This window comes from Molothrus aeneus, chromosome 6 (assembly GCF_037042795.1).
Source record: "Molothrus aeneus isolate 106 chromosome 6, BPBGC_Maene_1.0, whole genome shotgun sequence".
NCBI classification, from domain to species: domain Eukaryota; kingdom Metazoa; phylum Chordata; class Aves; order Passeriformes; family Icteridae; genus Molothrus; species Molothrus aeneus.
In genome coordinates this window covers 8841785-8865779 of record NC_089651.1, presented here as the reverse complement: position 1 = coordinate 8865779, position 23995 = coordinate 8841785, and the positions used below count along the sequence as shown (strand labels likewise).

At 48.4% G+C, this 23995-nt stretch overlaps 2 protein-coding genes across 8 annotated transcripts in view; one reads left to right on the top strand and one right to left on the bottom strand.

Moving 5' to 3' along the window:
- Positions 1-9002, top strand: part of RAB3IL1 (RAB3A interacting protein like 1) — a 19771-nt gene extending 10769 nt beyond the window's left edge. For 4 of the 7 annotated variants that reach the window (XM_066552712.1, XM_066552717.1, XM_066552715.1 and 1 more), the window contains one exon: positions 293-2187. In XM_066552712.1, coding sequence (XP_066408809.1) covers positions 293-375 — 83 coding nt within the window. In that variant the 3' untranslated portion in view covers positions 376-2187. Of the gene's footprint in view, positions 1-292; positions 2188-6523; positions 6601-7255 lie in introns of those variants that run through there. The other 3 variants (XR_010783856.1, XR_010783855.1, XM_066552716.1) reach the window with 3 other exon arrangements.
- LOC136558339 (acyl-CoA 6-desaturase-like) lies at positions 8694-23995 on the bottom strand. The gene is made up of 12 exons (XM_066552718.1): positions 23547-23995; positions 20026-20136; positions 18825-19022; positions 18611-18712; positions 17988-18113; positions 16695-16755; positions 16287-16363; positions 16025-16122; positions 15361-15457; positions 14365-14444; positions 13209-13334; positions 8694-12302 (listed from the first exon to the last, which is right to left on the bottom strand). Exons 1-12 carry the CDS (start codon positions 23751-23753, stop codon positions 12251-12253), a joined length of 1335 nt encoding a protein of 444 aa, XP_066408815.1. The 5' UTR covers positions 23754-23995; the 3' UTR covers positions 8694-12250.

The window sequence follows — 23995 nt, the reverse complement described above, 5'->3', positions numbered from 1 at the left end:
GTTGGGAGGAGCTGTTTGGAGTGACAGGAGTGGGGTTGGCTGCGGGTGTCTTGGAGAAGCAGATAAATTACAAAAGAGAGGCATGAGGAGAGCATCTCTTCCTTCCTTATCAGCTTCCTGCAAGCTTTCCTCAGGGGTGGAGCTGGTAAGGGGTGACCTGATGGGCATGTCCTGCTTCCCTCCCCTCTGGGAATGCTGGGAGCACAACAGAGCAGGAGCTGGTGGCAGCTGTGCCCTCCTTACTGATTATTTTGGTGTTTTTCCCCCTTCTCTGCCCCGTTGTGCTTTGCAGTGGAGCTGATGTACTGGGAGGTCATGCGGCTCCGCAGGGAGATGTCTCTGGCCAAACTTGGATTTTATCCCAGTGAGATGTGAGCAGAGCCCTGAGTGTGGAGGAAACTGCTCCTGGAGGAAGGGCTTGGAGTGCAGTGCCTGTCCTGCTCCCTCCCACCTTCCCTCTGCCTGGAGCAAGGAGCAAGAGGCACGAGTTCCACCTTCAGCTGTCCCACTCCTCCAAGTGTGACTGGAATGCAGCTGCCACGCTGCCCCTGGAGCTGGGCTGGCCCTGACTGCTCCAGGATGGCCATCCATGGACTCTGGAGTCTCCTATATGCAGTGTATATCCATTTTTTTAAACCCTTTGTTTTTATATGCAGCCTGCTTTGGCATAACCCGAGGCCAGGCCTGTGCAGGGTGGGAATTCTGGACCTTCCTTGTGAGCCCCTCTGGCAGGACAGATGCTGGCTGTCTCTTCCACTCGTTTTTTTGGGATGGAGGGGGTGCTGTCCCTGAGGTCCTGCTGACCACAGCAGCCCTGAAAATGCCAGCAGAGCACAATAATCTTGAACAGTTTGTTTCCAAGTACTTCCTTGTTCCTTTTCAAGGAGCCTGCAAGAGAAGCTTGTTGCCAGCAGAGTCACAAAGAGGGATTTGTTCCTGTTTTTAGCTGGATGTTTGGCACTGGGTTATGCAGGCTGGGGAATGGCTGGAGCTGTGCACCTGGGGCCTCCAGCAGAAGAAAGGGAGCAGGGAGATTCCCTAACTTCCAGCAGGCTGCAGGATTTTTTTCCCCTGGACTAGGGCATCTGCTGGAGTTGTCAGAGGCAGATGCAGGATCCTGTGACAGTCCCTGGTGTGAAGTCCCCCATGATGCTCCTAAACACAAACCTCACCCACAAACAAGTCTTGGAGCTGTTCCTGCTCTTGAGGGAGCTTTGGGCAGTCCTGTTCCCACTCTTCAGGCAGAACCCCTGCCCCTGGTTGGGTTCTTTGTGTCTCCAGAAGGGGCATGCCCAGGCTGGGCAGTCCCAAAGCCCAGAGATTCCTTCCCAGTGTTACATCAGAGCTGGAGATGCCTGTCCACTGGGAATCATGACTTTTCCTGGGCTGCCATTCCCTGGTGCGGGAATCTGAGACCTCTTTGAGTGCCCATGAGGAATGTGGCTGAGGTTCCTGCCTGCCCCAAAATGTGCTGGGAGGGAAGGATGTCACTGGAGCTGTAGGAATGCACAGGCCTGACACATCCTGAGCCCAGACGCAGGTTTATTAAAGCCATGACAGTATTTTGTAGCTAATTTAGCCTTTTTTTCAGTGACTCTGGAATCAGCTCAGCCATCACTCACTCTGGGGTTTCTGCTTCTGACAGGGTTGTCACCCTGTCCCTCTGCCACCCTCAGCAAGCTGGTGCCCATCCTCAGCTCCATAATTCCATCCTCTCCTGAAGGACATTACAGTAGGAACTCGATTTTCTTCCACTGAGCTGCTGGATTTTGTCTAGGGGAGAGAGAAATAACACAGCTTTGGTTTCCCCAGCTGTGGATTTCAGCTCAGGTGAATTCCACCCCTGGAATTTCTCCCTGCATCTCTTCACCCATCCTTTCTATCTCTTCAAGTCTTCCTGTGCCGTGAGCTGCTACACTGCACAAACATTGCAGCACTGGGAATGAGATGATCTCTCTGGCTAGGAGATGTTTTAGTTTGTGGGATATTTTTTCCCCCTTGGTGTCACATTGAAAAGCACTTTGAGACAGAAGGAACTGGAGCAATGCCTTGCCTGAGGTTGTCTTGCATTTCAAACAAAGCAGAGAACAATTTGTGAAGGAAAATGAAGTCACTCCGTTAGCAGCGGGTTGGTTGCACCCTGCTCTTTGATAAAGGAAAATAAACATTTGCTATTAACCTCTACAAGCCTGGTTGGAGTTGGAGGGTTGGGGTGCTTGGGGTTCAAGAGAAAATCCTACAGGATGGAGTTTGGGGTGCTTTTATTCATCAGAGCAGGTACCTGTTCTTCCTGAGGGAAGCTGAGGCTTCTCCTGCTTGGTTGTGTCTCCTTTAATTTGCTGGCTTGAAGCTCTGTGTACGGGTGCTGGGTAATTGGAGGATCTTCTTCCTTCCTCTTTCCTGATCAGTCTCCCCCTTCTCCTCTCAGCAGGCAGAGGTTTTGGGTCGCTCTGGTTTCACCAAAACCTTTTGCTCTCCTCCCTGCTCGGCTCTGCACATTAACATGGAAGATCTCATCCCCTCTGGGAGGTGACAGTGGGAGAGCTGTGTGCAGGAAGGCATTTAATTTCATTTTCAATTAAAAAGCCATGCAAGGATCTGGTTGTGCAGCACAGTCAGGCAGCCACGAGAGGGCACAGGCAGCCCAGGCAGGGACTGCCCTCCCTCCCTCATTCCCTCCCGGGGAGAATGGAGCACCTCCAGGTCCCACCCCGTCCTGACCCTCCCTGCAGCCTCTCGACAGGAAAACATTCCTGCAGCTTCCCTGCGCTGCTGGGAAAGGGAATTGGGCAGCTGGACAGTGGAAAGGAAAGGAAGGGTTTGGATTTCTGTAAGGGATGATCAGATGAGACACTGGGAATGTTTTCCTCTGTCTGGGTCTTTCGGTGGAATGTCAGCAGGGATTGCTGTCAGAAACTTCCCTGTAATATCAGCTCCTAAGTTTCTAAGGTATGAGAAGACATCGTGTCCCCTATTCCCAGCCTTTTCCACCAAAATTTTCCCACTCTTTTTTTCCCTCATAAATAAACCAGAGTTTGAGCAGAGTCTCTAGGTCCTCTGGTAACTCCTGCAATCTTCCTTGCACCTGTTTGCCCCCACAAAGGGTCTCCCAGCCTGTCCTGGGCTGAAATAAAGAGCTTCAAAGGGATGGGAGTTCAAAAATCTGCTTTTATAGATGTGTTTGACTTGCTTGATTTTGTTTTCATCCCTGTTTCCCTCAAGTTTGGGAGAGAAAAGGGATATTTGGATGATGGTGGAGGTTAGTGTTGTGCACAATGAGGTGCTTTTAAGCATTTGGATATTACTATTTGAAAAACTGGGATTTAGACCAGAGAGATTTGGTTGCTCCTGGCAGTTCCCTGTATCTGCTGGCTGTTTCCTTTCCCTGTCTGTGGAATTACTCCAGCTTTGCTCAGGGCTGTAAATCAGGCTGTCTTTGTGCAGCTGGTCAGGCTGTCCCCACACGCCCACACACAGAGATGGATGATTCCTGTTCCCAGGAACCAACAAATGAAGGATTTCGATTTTTTTATTATTATTTGCTCCAGGTGCAATCAAAGACAAGAGAGAGGATGAGCAGCTGACCTCGGAAAAGTCAGGACTTTCCATGTTTTCCTGAGCTTCCTGTAGAATGAATCCATCAAAGCAGAGAGGATTCCCTGCAGAACAGGCAGCACTGGGCCAGCCACGGGGAAATTCCAGTCATTTTGGACATTCAGGGAGTGTGGCCCTGCCAGGAAAAAGTCAGATGTCCTGGCACAACTCTCGGTGTGCACGTGGCACCAGTGGCTGGGGCTGGCCAGCTCTGCCAAGGCAACCTGTTCCTAATAGGAGTAAATCCCTCTGGTGCCACCAGTGCTGGGAGCCAAGGGGTCAGATTTGCTGTTTGTCATGTCAATATTCCCATGTTTGTGCAAGGCTCACTGGGCTGAGCAGGAAAGTTGACTTTAGCCAGGCTGAGAAGGCAGCTGGACTTTGTGCTGGTTTATATAACTTCCAGAGAATGTTTCACCTCCTTTGGGAGTGGATTAGGATGGGAAGGGAACATAGAGAAAATGAGACTCATCCTAGTTGTGGGCTGGATGTGAGGGGAAGAAGGGAAAATTACTTTGGAATGGCCTTAAGATGAAGAAGGGTAGATTTGGATGGGATATAGAAAGAAATCTCTCTCTGCAAGGGTGAGGAGGCCCTGGCACAGGTTGCCCAGAGAAGCTGTGGCTGCCCCTGGATCCCTGGAAGTGTCCAAGGCCAGGCTGGATGGGGCTTAGAGCAGCCTGGGACAGTGTCTCTGCTCATGGCAGGAGTTTGGAATGAGATGGGCTTTGAGATCCCTTCCAACCCAAACCATTCTGGGATTCTGTGATAAATCTGAGCTGCCAGTGGTGTCCTGGCTCAGGAGATGAGATTGCACTGGCTGGAGTGCTGGAGCAGAGGGACAGCAAGGAAGGTTTAGGAAAGAAGAGGCACTCCTTAGCTTTTGTTTGGCTTAATCTTGAAATGGTTCCCCTTGGAGGAGAAAACATAGCTGCACAGGAAAAGCTGAGTCATTGATACAAATCTGGTTATTTACAAGTGACTCCAGTGATGGAAAAGCCATTTGTGCAGGAGTAGAATCCCAAAACAGCTCCTCTTGGGACTGAGAGGGGAGCTGGGAGAAGGAAGCTGAAGGGTGGAGGTGTTCTCCAGGAAGTTCTGCAGTGGAAATCCCAGCTCTCAATCCTGTGCTGCTCACAGAGCTTCCAGGGACATCTGTGTGGGCACACAGAACATCCTGAGCTTTTAACTCTGCTAATGCTTCTGGTTTCTGCTTCCTCTCTGGTTCTGGGGCTGCAGGCTTCCCTCTGGCAGATGTAGCCTGGGATTGGCTCAAGGACAGCTCCCTGCCCTTAATTCCCCTGGCTCACTGTGCTAATTCTGCTCTGTTAATCATCTTAGAGTCAATTTAAGGTGCTTCATGCCAAAGGACACTTATGTGGGTCACAGCTCAGTGACACCTTTGCTCTTTGTGTATCAGCACCTGGACAGAGGTGACTTGTCCCTTGCCTTTGGTGACCTTCCCTTTTGCCAGGCCACCTGAGCCATGTGGAAGAACCAGGAGGAAGGAGGGAAGCACCAATCCAACTTTCCATGAAACTGAGGGCAGTGATAAATAATGTCTCAGGAGAGCTGGAGCAGTGTTTGATGGTCCCATGGGGCTTTCAGACAAGGGAAGTTTTGCAACCACCCCAAAATCTTGGCAGCTCTGGCAGACATTAGTCCTTAATAGGAGAGGAAAATTGGGTCCCAAATCTGATTAATTTCACACTGGAATGATGTGTATGTGGAGAAGACCTCATGGACCGTGTTTGAGTAGTGCCTGAACCAACTGAGTTGGGAAAACCCAAAAAAACATTTTTCTGTTGTCAGCAGTTGGGCATCGCTACTTTCTCCTCACTGTACTGGTTTTAAAAGCCTGGCTTTACACATTCAAAATACACAAATGAGTTAAACCCTCTCTCCTACTGCAGCATGTGGGACTCATCCCTGTGCCAACACTACCACATCCAGGAGAGCTTCTCTGAAACCATTTAGTAAATATTTCAATAGAGACCTTTAAAACTGTTCCTTTCTCTTTAGAGAGACATTGGAGAAAGGAAATTGCTTCTTAATCTCTGTCTGCTGTTTTGTTTGATTCATTTGTGCATCACAGGGCAGAGCAGGCTCAATGTCTTTTTGCTTTTAATTCTTTATTTTATGCAGACAAAACCATTCCCAGGGAATGGTTTGGGCATGAAGGGATCTCTAAAGATCATCCAGCTCCTGACTTGCCCAGAAGCTCCTGCTGCACCATTCAAGCCCAGACATCCTGTTACTGTGGAGCTGTTGATTTTCTGCAGGGATGTGGAGGAGTCATGGTGCTGGTATGCTGCTGGAACACCGTGCCTTCACCATTCCTTGCCCTCTAGTGCTGTTGGATTCCGTTTCACTTGCATACTTTCACCAAATCAGGTGTTCAGTTTTAGACTCAGTGAGCTCCAGCATGATGGGGAGACAAGAATGAGCAAGGCATGGAATTGGAATTGGCATTGGCAGCAGTGCTTTGATTTCTGGTCACACTTTATTTCCCCCTCCCCAAGGTGATGGTGAAACACAGGCTGTGCTGCTTTGCTCCATTCGGGGTTGTGAGCATGCCCTAAAGGTTTGTGGACTTGCAAAGGGAGATAATTTCAGCTCTGAGTGATTTACCTGGAGATGCTCGACCAGGAACTGGCCCCAGTGGAGAAGACAGCAGCATCTTCAGCTCAGAACCCAAACTTCCAAGTTTTATTAGGCATCTATCAGCAATAAGGGAACGAAACACACAGAGAAAGTACAATATGGCTCCTATATTTTATAGAAAAACCAACTGCTGCTTAATGAAGGCCAGGCTAATTGAGGCCAATTAAATTAATCAGCCAAGTGAACCAGCCACACCCATTCTGAGGAGGAGGGGTGCCATCACAGGCAATTACTGTGATTAATCCTCTCATTGTCATCCCCACAGCCAGCACCTGGCCAAGAAGTTGGGGAGTTACCTAACTTTGCTCAGGAGGATGCTGCAGGCGAAGGTGGTGCATCCAGGTGAGGATCCTTCTGCTTGGCCTTTTCCCACTCCTTTCTCGAATTTCTGCTGAGCCTCCCTTGACCTGAGCAGCCTGGGCTTGACCTTCAAACCTCAGAGGTTGGCAGAAGGTGGAAAAGCTCTGACACAGGGTATTTTAGAACACATCATCATTAACCTCAGTGAAACTTACATTGTACTCTCCAACCTCTATGCAGGGTAGATAACATCTTTATTTTATTTAATTATGTATTTATTTAATTTATACTTATTTTATTATATTTTATGTTCTGCTGTGGGGGAAATGATTCACCTCCTGGCTCACTCTGGAATTCTGGATTATTCCCTTCATACTCTTTGCATTGTGGTTTCCAAATGGATAAGTGTGTGGCTGGAAATGTGAACAGAATTTTCACTGTACAGCAGCTCCAGCAATGCCCTGTTCTGTAGAAACCCTAGGACAGAGGGATGGTGTAGGGAGGACTTAGTACGGAAGTGTTTCTATGTGATATTTGAGGAATTTGGGCTAATTTTTCAAAATATATGTGATAACATGATATAACACAGCACAAACACTGAAAAAAAATTTGAGGGTTTTTCAGAGGCTGAGCTTGCTGTTGGTTTTTTTTGGTTTTGTGTTGGTTTTTTTGGGTTTTTTTTGTTTTTTTTAAACAGAGTTTTAAAAACCTGTTGCAAGAAGGAAGCTCACAAACGTGGCTGCCCCATCCCTGGAAGTGTTCAAGGCCAGCTTGGAGGGGATAAAAAGTGTACATCTGAACACCATGAAGCAGTTTCTCCCCATGCTGATGCCACACAAATTATGTTGTGAAGAAGTTTCCTGAAACCTCTAGAACTGGGCCCCTGCAGAGTAAGTAAAACATGATTTTTTAAAAAGCAATATTGCTCATGGATGCAGCTGTTGATTTGTAACAGTTAATTTTTTGTGTAAGAGCCACCTGTGTTTGCATTAGGGGAACCTGTTTGTTCTGGGATGAAATGAAAGCCCTAAAAATGGGGTCATTTTCTCCTTGGAGTTCTGTGACACCTTGTGGCACCTGCTTTTGGGCAGGATGAGTTTGCCTATGGAGCAATTCCTTTGGACTCTGGCAAGCTCCAGTGTTGGTTTTAGGGGACAGATAAGGATAATCTGGCCATCACTTTGTCTCCTGACCCTGGAGAGCCTGTGAGTTCCCTTTGTCTGCCCCTTCACCTGATGGGAGAGGTTTCAATGGGTTCATCTGGCAGAACCAACTCTGTCAAAGCCTCTTGGCTGACCTCAAGACAGTTTTGACCTAAAATCCTCTGCTGATGTCAATCCAAAACCCACCAGACATCGGATGGAGCTGTGGGTTGGAAAAGCTGCTGCAAGGCGCTCACCACACCCCAGGATGAGCCATGAATGGGCAGAAAATGGACTTTAAAAAATTGCAATATGCTTCTATGAAGTTTTCACAACAATTTTATTCTCAGCTGTTTCCTCAGACAGTCTGGAGGCTGAGTTTGAGTGGCCAGGAAAATCTTTGACAGTAAAATCTCCTTTCCTTTGGTGTTTGTTCCCAGGATGAGGGGAAGGAGCAGTATTGATCCTGGGATTGTGGAGGCTAATAAAGAAATCCATCTGTGCTATTAAAGTCAATGGTATCAAAGTAGTTACACTAATTTCACCGTATGAAGTGGAAAAAGGACTTTCCACACTCGCTGGCTAACAGCTCCTCCATAAAAAGCCCCAGGAAAACCAAGGGAAGCCATAATAAGCAAGTCTGATCCCAGGTCCTTTTTTAGTTTGCTTCCACAGTGTTCTTGGCTTGGGATCTGATTTTGAACTGCTAAAAAAAACCAGTTACAAGGCTAAATCTGAAACTGGAGCTTGAATCACCCTTTATGTCATCACCCTTTATGTCAAATCCTACCTGACTCTTTACAATTCTGAATTTGAATATGTTTTTGATCTCAGAACCTGGATGGTGACATTCCCACCCTAGAAGTGTCCTGACTTGCTCAGTTGGCATCTCCATGCCACCTGCTTGTGGGTTTGTATGGCAAAAGGCACTCCAAGAGGGAACAAATACCCTGAGCACCAGTGGCTCTGGAAAAAAGACACATAAAGCATCTGTATGGTCAACAAATAGTTATTATTTTATTGAGTGGTAGAATACACAAGGAAAAAAAATGTTCTTTTTGAGTTACTGGATTTTTTTTTCAAAGAATTAAAAATAACCAGGAGCTGTCCTATAGGAATGTGGGTTTGTTGTTTTAACATTGGAAATGTTAGGGCTTTGTTAGGAAGGCTTTCTTGGGAAAGCATCTCCTGAGGAAAAGGATGTCTTTGCCCTAATGAAGACCTCAAATCCAGCCAGAAAGCTCAGCCTCTGCAGCAGGGAACAATGGTGCCTGGACATGGGTCCTGACAAGCCTCCCAAGCCCTATTTTAGTGAGCAGTTGGGAGCTAGACTCCTCAAATCCATGCTTGGAGGGAAAACTCCAAGGAAAGTCCCCTAATTCCCCCTGTGCCTCTGCCTGGGAGCTGGGGGCAGTGAGTCCCTGCTCCCAGAGCTGTGGGAGGGGAGGCTCAGTGTGAGATCCAGCTCACTCCGAGGTGCCTGTGGATGTCACCAGTCCCTGCCCCGCCCTCTGAGCCCCAGCTCTGCCCTGTCCTGCCCTGTGTCTCCAGCACAGCCCTCCAGGCAGATTCCAGCCATGCTGGGAGATCATGGGACACGTGATCCCAAATTTCTCCTCCTTCATCTCTCAGTAATTTTCCTCCAACTCTCATGCATCCCTCCCCAACCCCTGACCTTCCCCAACTTCTCCCATCTCTCATTCTCTTCCCAAAACACACCCAGAGGCTTCTCTTTGCTGCAGTTTGTGCTTTTCTCTGGCATCCTCAATCATCCTGGTCCTCCAGCTCCTACTCTAGTCCCCCACAGTGAGTGGAGAGAACAAATCCAGTCCTTCCCTGGCTGTTGTTTGGTTCTCTGCCCTGTGTTTCCAGCTCCCCACTGCCATGTGTGTAGCTGGGTTCAATAAACCCTGGCAGGCTCCCAGCACCTCTTACTGGCTTAGGGGTTGGGTTTTTTTAATGTTTGTGTCTCATTACAGTGCAAATGAATGATCTTTATCAAGAGAGACAGTGAACAAGATTTCACCTCATTATTTTCAGAGAAACTGATTAGTTAACTGGTTAGTCCTCAGAAAGCTGGGCAAAGCTGTGCTGAAAATTCTCTGTTTCAGTAATTTTGATGGCAGATTTTAACCTGTTTATGTCTCACTCATTGCTGCCTTGCTGGAGACAAAGCTCATGGGAAGTTTATATCCATCTACATTTCCAGTCTTACTGAAACTTCTGGAATATCTCCAGATAAACCTAATTTTACTTGGAGAACAATGATAACAAAGCAGATTGATCCAGACTTCCAGGGCTCTTTGACCTGCTCCAGTTAAAGAGGGGAGAGCTTGTAGAATCCTGGAATGGTTTGGGTTGGAAGGGGCAATAAAAGATCATCCAATTCCACCCTCCTGCCATGGACACCTTTCTTAGACCAGGTTGCTCCAAACTTCATCCAACCTGGCCTGTAACACTTGCAGGGATGGCGTATCAACAAAGAATCAAGGCACGTAGAAAACAGCTCAAATTCCAAGAGAGAAAGCTGGGATTTTTTGGAAGGAGAGGAAAAAGTTATATGAGCCAGAGAGGCTTTGCCTGAAAAAATAATAAGTTTTTTTGGGGAAAGAAATGCCCATTTGCCTAACAGCTGCTATTTCCCCAAGATCAACCCAAACAGCTTCCCAAGATGAAAAGTGAGAAGAGAAGAAGGGGCAGGGCTAAGGAGGAAAATATTTGCTCTGGAAATAATACAAAAAAACCCCAAGGGCTGTCAGAAGAAGCAGCTGGATAATTAAAAGTTTGCACTGCTGATGCCACTGTGCTCGTGGTCATCCTTGCTGGAGCACAGTGAGGTACATTCAAGGAAGGGATGTACAAATTAAGGCAGTCCTGATGAGGTTAGCCAAATTCCAGGAGAGCTCCTTACTACCTTACTGGGAGATCACAGCAATCCAGAAGGATGTTACTTGTGTAGCTTTTCACCCTAAACATTCCTGGTGGCACTTGGGTGAGCAAGAGCCCCAGAACAAGCCCTTTCCAAACCGTAAACATTGCTTGCTGAAGTTGCAAGATGCTGAATTCCCCACTGTAAGCAAAGATAAAATCTCATTTTATTCTCCAAAGAGGGTGGGGAAGGAACACATTATTTATTTATTTTTTTGCAATGCTGGCCGCAGTCCCAGAGTCATCTCTATTCACGATGAAGCACCTTGCTGATTCTGTGGGATGCTGCTAGGATTCAAGGATTTGACAGAGAGGATCCAGTTTCAGAGCTGAGGGAAGTAATGAGGCGTGCAAAGTACCCAGAGTCTCCCTCCTGGTGTTTCCAGGGAGCACTGAGGCAGATGCTGGAGCTGGAGGCTGCTTTTGGAACCATGGCCCTTTGTCCTAAACCAAATATCTCTTCTGTTGTGTTGCAGCTGAACCTGAACCCTTGGATTTATTTGAGGTCAGGTCACCTGTTCCAGAAGCACCTGGAAGCTGTCCAACCATATCTCCTGATAAGCCATTAATGAATTTTGGTAATTAGGTGGTGGGCAGGAAATGGAGTTTTAGACAGCTTGTAAGAGGTTCTCCAAAGGTCTCTGATCAGCAGCACAGCCTGGGCAGGGCTGATTCCAGCTGGGATTTGAGCAGCTTCTCCTTTTGCAGGGAGAACTCCTTTTCTCCAAGGGAAGGGTGAACAGTGCCATGGCTCCTGGCCTCGGGCAGGCAGGAGGAGGCTCGGTGCCATGCCAGGCATGTGCAGACAGGCAGAACTCTGGGTTTCTGCAGGGCAGGATGGTGAAAAGGCCGTTTGTGGTTCCCCTGGAGCACTGAGGAGCAATTAGCACGTTTTGCTTGTTTGATTGTTTTGGTCTTTTGTGTGATTTACTGACGATTCGCTGTGCCAGACCTGCTGCTCATTAAAGAGAAAACAGACCCTCTCCTAAAGGAGACGTTTTGCTGTTTAAACCCAGAAATCTTCTATAGACCCCTGAGAAGAGGGGCTGATCCTAAAAACACGGCTATGTTAACCCTGCTGTGGTTAGGGGTTAGCTGTGCAGGGCCAGGGTCACAGCTTGCACTAAAGGGATGCTACGGTTAGAGAAGGGGAGGAGGCAGGGAAAGGAGGGAGCTGAGCTCTGGACAGGGCTGGAAGCAGCTGCCAGGCCCGTGGCATGTGATTCCTCTTCCACACAAACATGGGAAAGAGACATGAGCTAACTGGGGTGTCCTTGGATCACAAACACTCACTGAGGCCTAAAACCTCTTAGGTGTGAATCAGGGTTTGTGTGGTTTAGGCAGAATGAGAACAAATCTTGTGAGAAAAAGGTCAAGGTCAGATATTAATGCCCCTTTTTTAAACATTTGCACAGCTGGCCTTGCTTTCCACCCTCTGGAGCACATTTTAAATCTGTCTGGATTGAACAGGGCCTGCACCAGAAGCAGCTGGCAAGGCAGGAATCTCCCCTCCAACCCTGGATTTAGACTGAGATCTGAGAGTAAAAGACACAAGTGTGAATTCCCCCCCACTTCCCCCCCATCCCTCCCGGTCACTCACACCTCCCCAGAAAGATTCACGATCACTTATGGAGATAAGCATCCAGCCAGAGATCTCCAGATTTCTTGAGGGACCTACGGGAAGAAAAGGAGGAGTTTGGGAATCTTGCTTCTGTCATGCTTTTCCTGCAATGAAGGCTGTTACTGAATTTAACATCAATCACAGGATCACACTCACAGAACCCACCCTCTGTCAGTGTGAAGCCATTCCCCCTGCTCCTGTCACTCCAGACCGATGTCCAAAGTCCCTCTCCAGCTCCTTTGGAGCCCTTTTAGGCACTGGAAGGGGCTGTAAGTTCTCCTGGGAGCCTCCAGGCTTCACTCTGCTGTGCCTTGGTGCTGTGTGGCCCTGTCCTAACTGGATTTGGGGACAAAAGCAGGTTTGGAACCAGCTCCCTGCCCACTGTGGCCACCCCACTTCAATCTGCCCATGCTCAGAGTGCTTTGTGCAGGAGGTGCCTGGACTGCAGAGCTTTCTCATGTTCCCTGCCATGAATTATTCCCCTCAGAGGAACTGAGACAGCAACATCAACACCGAGGCTGCTGACAAGGACTATTAGATCCTCTCCAGCTCTCCCTGTAGGGAATTGCCTGTTGCTGCTGGCAGAGCTCTCAGGGGACACAGCAGAGGCTGTAACCTGACCAGTTTCCCTTTGATTCATCTCACTTTGCAGCAGGGGATCTGCTGGCAACTCCCAGAAGCAGGAGCCATCAGCTCAGGGTGGTGTCAGAACAGGGTGGTATAAAAATCAGAATCATTAGAGATGGAAAAGCCCTCTAAGACCGACCCCAGCACTGCTGAGCCCCTGTGTCCCCAAATGCCACAATCAGGTTTGTACCTGTCTAAAGGTCAAGTGTTTGGTACTTTGACAGCAACAACACAAATTTCTGAAGGGTCTGCCATGTCCTGGATCCTCTGTGCTAGAAAATATCAGGTGTCCCAGGAAAAATGAGCTGCAGGTGGGCTCAGGAGGGCCTTACCCAACGATGTCTACGAACGCTTTCCCGAGAGGCTTCTCCTCATAGTGGACTCCATACTTGGCACATAAAGACTTCACCAAAGGCTTCACCTTCCAGAAATTGTGCCGTGGCATTGTTGGAAACAGGCTGGAGAGGAGAGAGAGAAAACAAAGCTGAGAAAACTCTGGAGACGAGCTACAAGGGCTGGGCATTAGGATCTGCATCCTCAGGGGCTCATCATTGGTGCCTCCTCCTCAAACTGCACAAAGGAAGGGAGGCACAGAGACACCTCTGCTTTACGCTCCTCTGTCTCAAGGAGGTGGTGAAAACTGATTTTCCTGTCCTGTCTTAAAGCAAAGCCATGCTCAGGACACACTGAAAGCCAGTTTGTGCAAGAAACTGCAATGGGAGGGCAGAGGGAGTGAGGGAACAGCCTCAGAGATGGCCGACCATTCCTCTGGGAATAATTGTTTCTTGCTGAACTGAATTCCCAGTGACCTGCTTTTTCACCTGTGGAAGCAGGTAAAGAAGGATTTTGAGGGTACCTTGCCCTATACTCTTCCATGGAGATTTCCTAAGCTGGCTCCCAAACCAGCCGGCCTCACCCTAAAAGCCATTTCTTTTACATTTGCTGTTGCCATTGGCAACAGACTGTCCATATGGCCCTGTTTTCCATGTTTTTTCTGGAATCTGCTACCCAGCGTCCTACACAGTCCCACACTCTATAAAACACTGGAATGCTTTAGGGAAGGGGAGTTTTCTGAGGTGGATGCTTGGGATTTGAGCCCACAGCCTTTGCAACTGGTAGGTGCATAACAACAACTCCTAATTAAACCCTAAATTAAGGCTGTGAGAGTGAAAGCTTTGAAGCAAGAGAGAAAAATGTCATGGCTGTAAGAGAAGCACACTATCATGGAATGGTCTGGATGGGAAGGGATCTTTAAGTTCATTCAGTTCCTGCCCTGCCATGGCATGGTCACCTTCCACTAATGCAGTTTGCTCCAAGCCTCATCCAGCCTGAGCTTGAGCGCTTCCAGGGGTGGAGCAGCCACATCTTCCATGCCTGTGTAGTCTGGGACTCTGTTTCCTGCGCATACAATCCTTCCCCAGCCCATAATACCCTCCCCTGGGCTGGGACAAGCTGGCAGTGCCATCCTGATCCTGGCTCTGTACTCACTGGTGCTCAATCTGGAAGTTCAGGTGCCCGGTGAACCAGTCGTTGAAAAAGGACTGCTCAATGTTGCAGGTTGCTGCCATCTGCCAGAGAGAGAGAGAGCTGTGAGGGTTAGGGATGGCTCATCCCAAAATCAGGGTGAAATTCTTCTTCCCTGAGCTCTGGGAGAGCAGAGCCTGCCGTGGCCGGGTGCAGCAAGGGGAGTTTTAATCCTTCCTCAGGGCCTCAGGTAATTAAACTCTCACTGGTGGTGAAGTGATGTAGCAGCCCAAGCCCAGATTCCTAAATCTCAGCCTCTCCCATTGGAGATCAGAAGGTTGACAGCAGTACCAAGGTGGAAAACAGGAGGAATGTGGACACAAAGCTTCCCCATCCCTATGTAGTTATTGTTACTCAGTTTGCCTTAAGTGTAATATTCTGAGAGTATTTCTTAGGTATTCTTGCCATTAGTGATCATAAAATTTGATATTTTTTCTTAATATTCTTAAAATTCAACCAAATTTTTGATAGGGTTCCTCTCTCACACATTTTACTTGGATTTGCAGGGAGATAGAACTGCCAAAATATCAAGAATATGGTTCTAGGTTAAAGAAGAGGAAAAGGAGAACTCAATCACTCATCTTCCAGAGCAAAGGGACAAAGGCGGGCTCCAAAATGAAGAGTCAGCATATTTTCCTCAGCTGTTTTATTGCTGGGATCTACAGGCCTGGCCAAAACATGCAGGAATGTTTTTTGGATTTGCAGTCACATCCAGCTTCACTCACCATAGGAGCAGGTAACCTTTTGATTGTCAAAGTAATTGCAGAACTTTGGAATTCCATGTCTTTCCCCAGCACTGCTGGCTCTGGGAAGAACATCTTTATGGGAAAAGTAATGGACAGGACAACTCTATCCTAGTAAGAGGTGGTGGTAACACTGGGGGTGGTGGTAACTCTCATACTCTTTGAGTAAATCCCATTTTGGAGTGAGTTAGGGGTGGTTTTCCCCCCTCCCAGTTACCTGGGAGCTCAGCCAGTCTCTGTGCTTCTCAGAATCAATTTCCATTGGAATGTGATTCATCTGGGTGACCCACACAAACCAGTGACTCTCCAGAAACCTGCAAAACCAGGAAAAATCACAAGAATTTCTACCAGACATGGGGACATCAGGTAATTAAAGTAGGGTTTGCAGGGGGCAGCAGAGACTTGGATGGATGTTGACAAGGAATTGCCTGGAATCATCTTTGTTCCAGGCTTGTTTTCTGCAAAAGCAGATGACCCAATTTTGCACTTTCACTTTTTTTTTCCTTGCACTTTGAGTTTCTTCAAATATTTTGGGAATAATGGGCTGGTTGTGATAAGTTTTCCAGCTTGATTTCAGATTTGGAGCGTGCACAGAATTATCTCCACAGTCTGCTAGGAAGAGGGTGGAATGAGGCACTCTGGGAGGGTCCAGCCATGGCCAAAGTGGGGTGAGCAGTGTGTGGGAACAGGGAATGAGGAATGGCAGGGGAATCCTGGCAGGACCATCACGGGGCAGGGGAAGGTGCAGGGAGAGTGCCAGAGGAGCTGGAACTCAGAGATGCTGACAGGGAAGTGAAGCAGTGGGACACAGCAGAGCTGAGGCCAGGCTCAAACAGCACTGGAGGGATGGGAGAGCAGCAGGGATGCCCTGGATGCCCTACCTGACAAACGTGAGGAGACACAGGGATCCCAGGACGCCGTAGAACGGGATGTAGGTGATGAAGTAGCGCAGGTAGTAGCTGATGGCCCAGGCCAGGTCCTGGGGGACAGAGAAAACACCAGGCATCACTTTCCCCACCTTGGATAATGTGTCCTTGCTGGTGATGTTTGGAGCATTGGGTAATTCCTGCCTGCCCCCTGGCCTCCCTCTCTGCTCCAGTTTCCAGCCAGACCCCGTAAGGATGGAGGGAATGTTTCACTCACCGCCCAGAACCTGCGCTTGATCATGGTCGAGATGATTTGGATTTGGAAGTACACAGGGATGAGCAGAGGTGGGAAGACTGCAAGGCAAAGGGAAATGGTTTGGCCATCAGAGGGGTGGGGAGGTGTGTGACATGAGGGACTGCTTCCATGGAACTGGGAACATGCAGCTCTTCCATGGAGCCTCTCACATGGAGGTTATTCCCAGCCTCAGCTGTTTTACATTCCCTTGCTCTACGGGGCAATGTTCCAGGTGTTCAGATATCCCTGAGCTGATTTTGGGACCTGCACAGGGTCCTGAGGAAGGGTGGGATGAGTTGGGATTTGAGGAGTTGCTCTGCTCAGACAGTGAGGGCTGGAAATGACAAGTGGCATTCCAGGAAAAGGGAAGAGAGGAGGGTGGATACTCACTGAGGAAGAAGTATTCATGCTGGTGGTTGTAAGGCAGGTACTTCAGCTTCTTCTTGCCATACTGCAGGACACAAAGAGACAGCTCAGCCTGGGACTGGGACATTCCCAGGTAAAAGCAGATTCTCTGCAATAATTCTTAATTTATTGACCAGAGAATTTTGACTGAATTCCCACGAGCGGGTAAGAAGAGATTCGAAGTGATTAAATGTCTTAACTTTGTCTTTTGTGTTAGGTGTAAGCTCAATTTTTAAAGATAGTTCCTATTTACTTGATGGAATTTTGATGCACTTCACCTTCTGCCATCCCTGTGTCTCTGAGAAGAGCTGCCAGCACCTCCATCTTTACTAATATGAATGTGATAGGCATAAAGTCTGATTTTTTTGGAAGGGAAGGCTTGTAACACCAAAAAATCAGGCACATTATTCCCTCTGGGCTGAGCTCTGCAAGGCTGTGTGCTTGGCATGATTTGGAAAAGGATTTTTATACCAATGTGAGAATATTGGGATAGACTGATAATATAATAATATCTGATAATATCAGATATTTTGAGGCAGAAATCAATTTTTTCCTTGTTATCACAAATGTTTAGGTTTTCCTTTAAGTAATAGAACCCTGGTCTGCTTTCTCAATAATACAAAATCTGACTGAGAAACCATTTTTAATGTTGTATTTCCCTGTGTTGTCTTTGCTGCTTGTCCCTTTTCTTGGGGCTTTGTTTTTAAAACTAGAAATCCTTGTTCCACTGTGAAAAACACCATGATTTAAGTGCTTTGGGTAGTTTTTTATAAACAGGCAGTAAATATTTTGGCTCTGGACGGGTAGATAGAACTAAAATTAAAATCACTTGATGTTGGAAGATATTTGCTATGGAAATGGAAGGTCAGTTTTGAAATTCTCCTGCTGGAATACTGAGGAACACTGTATTCCCCCCTCACGTTGGTACTTCAAGCCAGCAGCCTGAAGGGGCCTTTAGTGGCTTTTTGCTTTCTCTCCAGCCCCATCTGCATTATTTTTCCCGAGGTAACCCAAGACACTTTCTCCTGTGGTCAGTACAGGAAATGGATTGGGAATTAGTAGTCAATGCTGCTCCTCAGCCCAAGGGTTGGCTCCAAACTGCTGTCAGACCACGTAGCCAGACAAAATCCCTGGATTAAGCATTTCCTTTCTAGCATTCCTGGAAGTCCTGCCGACGTAAGTCATGTCTAACAGTGGGAGCCAACTCCTGGATTTGCGCAACCACTCTCCGGGCCCTCTCGGACAGTAGTTTTCCATGTTTTCCCCACTTTTCCTTACCTCAACGGGCTGTGTGTCTCCCAGGACAAAAATGTGCAGCATGTTCACATCTGGGTCCTTCTGGAAGATGTTGGGCTTGGCATGGTGCTGGAAGTGGCGGTGGTTCCACCAGTTTGCAGAGGCACCCTGGGCAAGGAGAATGAGGGGTTTTCATCCATGGAGAGCTGCTCCCAAGGTGGGGTTACCCAATCTTTTTTAGGAACTAAAGTGGTGCGAGTCAAATTATGGCCAAAGTGGGATTTGCTTTGGAAAGAACAGTGAGCAGGGAGTGGTGGAGTTGTTGGTTGCCATGAGACTGCCGCTTGCAGAGGGATCCCTAAGGATCATCCATATTGAAAGAACACAGAATAAACACACTCTGAGCGAGTTACAAGTCACTGTGTCTTCCCAGAAAATCCTGAAATGGCTTGAGTTGGAAGGGACTTTAAAGCTCATCCAGTCCCAACCCCCTGCCATGAGCAGGGACACCTTCCTCTAACCCAGGCTGCCCCATGGGCAAGTTGTGTCACCAACTTTTTTTGTGCCTCTGCTCACTCTGGGAAGGTTGAAAGCCTCCCTTTCCTACTCCGCCACAGGCAAAGTGATGCATTCCCAGAATTCCCTGGCTCCATAATTCCCTTTACCTTCAGGTGCCCAATGACAAACTTGTGGACGATGTGGTTCCAGGAAGACTTCTTGAAGACAGAGAGGTGTCCAAAATCATGTTGCAGCCACCCTGCCTGGGCCTGGAATAGGGAGAAATCAAATAGTAAGGAGCTATTGGGAATCAGAGCTAAACAGGAAAGAAATGGAGATGGAGGGCACATTGGCAGTGTGAGGAAGATCTCTCTTTGTCACCTGGGAAGTTGTAAGGATGCAGGAAAGGATGAGGGTTGTGATCCAGCCGGTCCCAAAGTAGGAAATCATGAGCCAAGCCAAAACTTCCATGACAATGATGTGGCCCAGGTAACAGGAGAAGAACAAGGGGCTGGCTCGGAACAGGTTCATGTCCTCCGCTGTTTTCCGCAGGGTCCGGAAATCTTCCACCAGCTGGGACTGTAACAGGACAGGCAAGAGCAGGGTGAGGCTTGGGAGTGAGCCTGACTGAGTTGGGGGATGGATGGAGGAAGGATGAGCTCCATGCCAAAGACCCTGGCTCTATATTCCAGCTTTTTGCCCTGTATTCCTATGAATAAACATCCTGGCTGGTCTGAGCCCACATCCTGACCTTTTGGACCTGGAGCCAGGAGAGGGAGTAATCCAAGCTCTGTTGAGTGTCACATCACCTGATGGCTCTTGTCTGAATGAGCTTCCTAAGCACTAAGGAGAAGCTGGAGCAGGAGGGAATTCAGTGCTATTGTGCCTAATTCCAGAGCTCTGATAATGAGCACCCACTATCACCCGTCATCCATTCAATCTGTGGGCCAGCTCCTGTGCAGCCATCCATGAAGGGCATTCCTGGGTCACTGGGGGCTAGCATTGTCCCCTCTATTGTGAGTGACACAGATATAGCACAATCATGGCCAGCTACAAACAACGGGGCAGGATTGAGTTTCCTGGGCAGAGCCAGTTGTGCCACACTCTGGGCCTGAATAATGGATGAGCAGGATACAGAGCTGCCCTGAGGATGGGCAGTGGCTGCTGCTCCTTAGCAGGGCCACCAAAATGGGACATCTGGGGGCTTGTGTTTTGGAGCTTGGCCACCAGCAAAGGGGCAGCAAGAAGGGAAATGTGCACCAGTCACCAGGGCTGGTGCACATTTCCCATTCCACATGTCTTAGTTCCCATTTCCCTTTGGGATGGGCTCAGTCCAGCCTGGGTGCCTGGAATGGGCTGCCAAAAATTGGCTGTTGGTGGCTCTCTGTGGGAAAGAAAATATTTGTACAGCCAAAAGTGTCACCCCCTTTCCACACATATTTGAATCCATGATAGGATGAAAATAATCTACATGGAGACATTCAGTCACTGAGAACTCCTCTCCCTCTCTGGGGAGCATCCCAAGAGGGAAAGAGTGGTGGGAATAGGCAGCCTGAACCCCAGCTGAGGAATAAATACTCACATTTTTGTCTCGGTCTTGGCTGGGCTCCCCTGGAGCGAGTTCTCCAATAAGCAACGGCTTGAGAAACTTCTGCACCAAGGTGGGATTGATGTGGAAGGCCTGGAATGCATCCTGGAGTGGAAACAGGAGGAACTGTGTGAGATCCAGGAGTAAGATGTGCTTCCTATTCACTGTGTCATTCCCACCCACCTCCAGCAGTTGTGGAACCGGTGGAAAAGGGGGCCAGGTGACTTCCAGCTCTGGGATCACTTTTTGGGACATTAATTCCACTGATTTAATTTGCTGTGCTGGGAATGGTGAGACCTGGGGTGGCATCCAGCCATATGGTGAAAGGCACCTCGAGAAATTCTTTCTAAGCAACTAAATACTTAAATCCTGTTAATTCCCTTAGAAGGTAGGCAGAGGGGAATTTGTGCAAATCCCTTCTAGGATATAAATACCCTTGGAAAGTCTGCTCCTGGAGGCAAGTCAGGAGAGGGGCTGACTGGTGACTGAAGCTGGATGTGACTGCAAACACAAAAGATATTCCTTGGTGTTTTGGCCAGGCCTGGAGATCCCAGCTGTAAAACAGCTGAGGAAAAACTGGTGACTTTTCAGAAGAATAATGCCTTGTTTGTGGAGTCCTTTTGATCCTGGCATTCACAAGTTTATCTGGCTCTTCTTTTTCTCTGTTCCTTCCCCTTTCCACATATTTCTGTCCACCTGTATCCCACAGGTGCCTGATGCTTATAGTGAGATCTTGGCCAGATCCTTTCACATGGCACAGCTGGAATTTTAACCCCAAGGACAGCAGCAGGGACAGAAAGCTGACCCAGATCAGAAACCCTCACTCTGTCCTTGCCCTTTCCTCACTGCACAGAACTGGAGTCAGCTCTTGGAATTCACCTGGGAGAACAGGAAAGATTGGTTCCATGAAGTGCTAAGAGAGTATGGAAAAAAAAATCGTTAAAAACAGGAGTGAGTGGAACTGTGCTTCAGCCTTTCCACCTTTGTCCCATTGCCTAACAATTGTAGTGACCAACTAATATTTCCCTCCTGGCTCTAAAGACAAAGAGCAGACTGGAAAGTGCTCCCCGTGTCCAGCTGACCCTTCTGGGAGCTGCCCTCCATCTGCAGTTCAAAAATGCTAGGCAACAACCTCAGGCCCAAAGTCCTCCAAAATCAATTGAAACTTGTCACCTAGGAAGTTGACCCAGAAATGGGTCACTGAAATGTTGACTCTGATTCCCTGTTTCTCTCTCTGGAACAATTTGTAGAAGATGTAAAAGAGGAAGGAAAAGCAGAATGAGGGGAGAAGTAGACTGTGTCTACTGCAAGGCTCTGCAGTTTTGGGTGAAAACAAAAAAAAGGGGAAGAAAGGGAAAGAGAGAGGGTGACACATAAAATAATACTGAATCAACATTTTTTAATGCTTCTTAACTGCTGGGAATAAAAAAGTCTTTGGAGGTCTGATTGGGTGCTTACTGCCTGGAGATCCTGCAAATGATGGAAGGATTGGATTTTTGTTATGTTTATCTGATTAAGCTCCTGTACTAATAGGTCCCAAATTTAAGAGAGTTCTTGAATTTTAGAATTGTTCTCAGTTCTGTACTGCAGGAGATAAAAAGCTTAAGGGAAAAGAGAATCCCTGGGAAATGCTGTGTGATATTGGCACTTGACCTCCCAACTTTGTGATCTACTGACCAAATAAACCGAAGTGTTTTATGGGATATGGGAGTTATTCCAGCTGCTTTTGGTGAGAAAAAAAGCTTTGTGTAATTGAGATATGAGCTGTACTTGAGCATTGGGAGTGCTTACAGCAGTCAGCACAAGGATTTCCTTTTACATCCCTGAACACTTCTGGGACAGAGACACTGCAGAGTGTCCCTGCCTTTGTGTTCTGTGCATGAGGTGACACCAGAACAGGATGGCCCAGACTCAGATGCTGTGTTTAAAAAAATCAGAGACCCATGGAATGGTTTGAGTTGAAAGGGACTTCAAAAATCATCCCACTTCACTCCACTGCCATGGGCAAGGACACCTTCCATAGACCAGGTTGCTCCAAACCCCATCCAGCTTGGCCTTGGACACTTGAAGGGATGGGGCAGCCACAGCTTCTTTAGACAACCTGTGCCAGGGCCTCAGCATCCTCACAGGGAAGGATTTCCTCCTAAAATCCAGTCTAAACCCACAGAGGGTTCTCCCCCTGAATGAGAGAGGGTTTTCTGGCTGTAAATGGTTGTTCACCACAGGGAAGCTGCAAAACTGATGCCAATCCTGGTTTAGTGCTCGGAGCGGTGATTTAACAATTTCAGAGCATTTTTAAGGCCATGCCTTCATGGAGTGTGGGATGCAGTGTAGTCTGGGGAGGTGGGAGGAGAACCAGTAATCCTGGAACCACCAACCTGTGTTTCAGCCTCCCTTTCAAGGATTCTGCAGTAACAGATGCTTTTTGGTTGCTAATGGAGATACTGGAGTTAAATTCTTGGGGATAGGAGTCAAACTCCTCCTGTTTCAGCAGCTCTGTGTTTAAGCAGTTGAAAGCAAAACCTGGCCCATCTTTCTGAGGGAGAAAGCTATTCATTCAGAGGATTTACTGCAAAGGGATAGAAGGGCCAAAATGCAGCTCAGTGCTTCAAGGAAAAGAATGGAAAATACCCACTGGACACAGGGAAATGGGGGCTGATGGAAAGGGAAGGTTCTGCCAAAAAATTTTGTCGCACATGGAGCCTCCTCCTTGCCAAGGTGTCAGGAGCTGTGGGAGACCAGCAGTTCCTGTTCCTGCTTGGTCTCTGCATGTTTTGGGAAGAGCTCTGAGGCTGCTTGGATTTCATTAACACGCCCTGAAGGGAGAACATGCTCTCTGGATGCACTTCTGAGGAAGGTGGTTTTGAGGGGAACCCCAGACAACAAACAATTTATTTCTAATTTGTTCCTGTTTCAAGGTTGGGGGTTTTTTTGTTGTTGTTTGGTTTCTTATCTTTGACTGAAACCTGAGAGGTGGCTGAACCCAGCGAAGGAGCAGCTGGAGCAGCAGCAAATGGTTTGCTGGTTTGGTTTTTTTTTTTCCCTTTTCTGTAGCAACCTGTAACCAAATTCTCCAGAGAATTTTCTCCTGGGGAAAAATGCTAAAAAGCTCCTTGTTTTAAAGCCTCCTCACAGAAGCAACTTTGAGACACAGCCTGGCCTCTGTTTAACCCTCCCTGTGCTTGGCTGTGTGACTCTGCATGTCACAAGCTGCCCCCTGGGAAAGGGGACATTTGGGACACTTTACTCCTGAATTCAGGGCTCGAGGCACGGCACAAGCAGGAGACAAAGGCAAACCAGCAGGATTTAAGCAGAGCAATCCCTACCAGCCCATCGCGGGGGGACCTGCATCCACTTGAACCGAGCTGGGAGCAGCGAAAGGGCTGAGCCGGGTGTCCAGCAGGTGTTGGGGAGATGGGGACAGGGGACAGCAGGCAGCTGGCTCCCCTCGGGGAGGGAAGGAGCTGTCAGAGGATGCTGCTGGAGCCGGGAGAGCCGCGGGGGTCGGTCCTTACCGTGGCATCTTCGCCGGCGCAGTGGCTGATGACTCGCTGGCCCCCCGGGTGCCTGTTTGCCCACTTGGTGACATTATAGACCTTTCGCTCTATCACCAGCCACTTGTCCGTCCTCAGGTTGTGCTTCTGGATCTCCTCCCAGGTGTAGAAGCGGATCTGCGCCGCCGGCTCCCCCGAGTCCCCCCCTTGCTCACCCCCTTTCCCCATGGGGCCGCTCGATTCTTTGTCTTCTTGACCAGAGGGGGAGAGGTGGGGGGAGAGCCCGTCCCTGCGCCTCTCGGGGATGTGCCGGAGGGGGAGAGCTTTCCTGGCGGGATTGAACTCAGCTGATCCCCTGCTCCCTCCCTTCGCCTTCGCTCATGTCCTCCCTTCCCTTTGTTTCTCGCTTCTCTCCGCCTGCTCGGAAGTGCCCCCTAGGCTGGCTGTCCCCGCACTGATGCACTTTATCC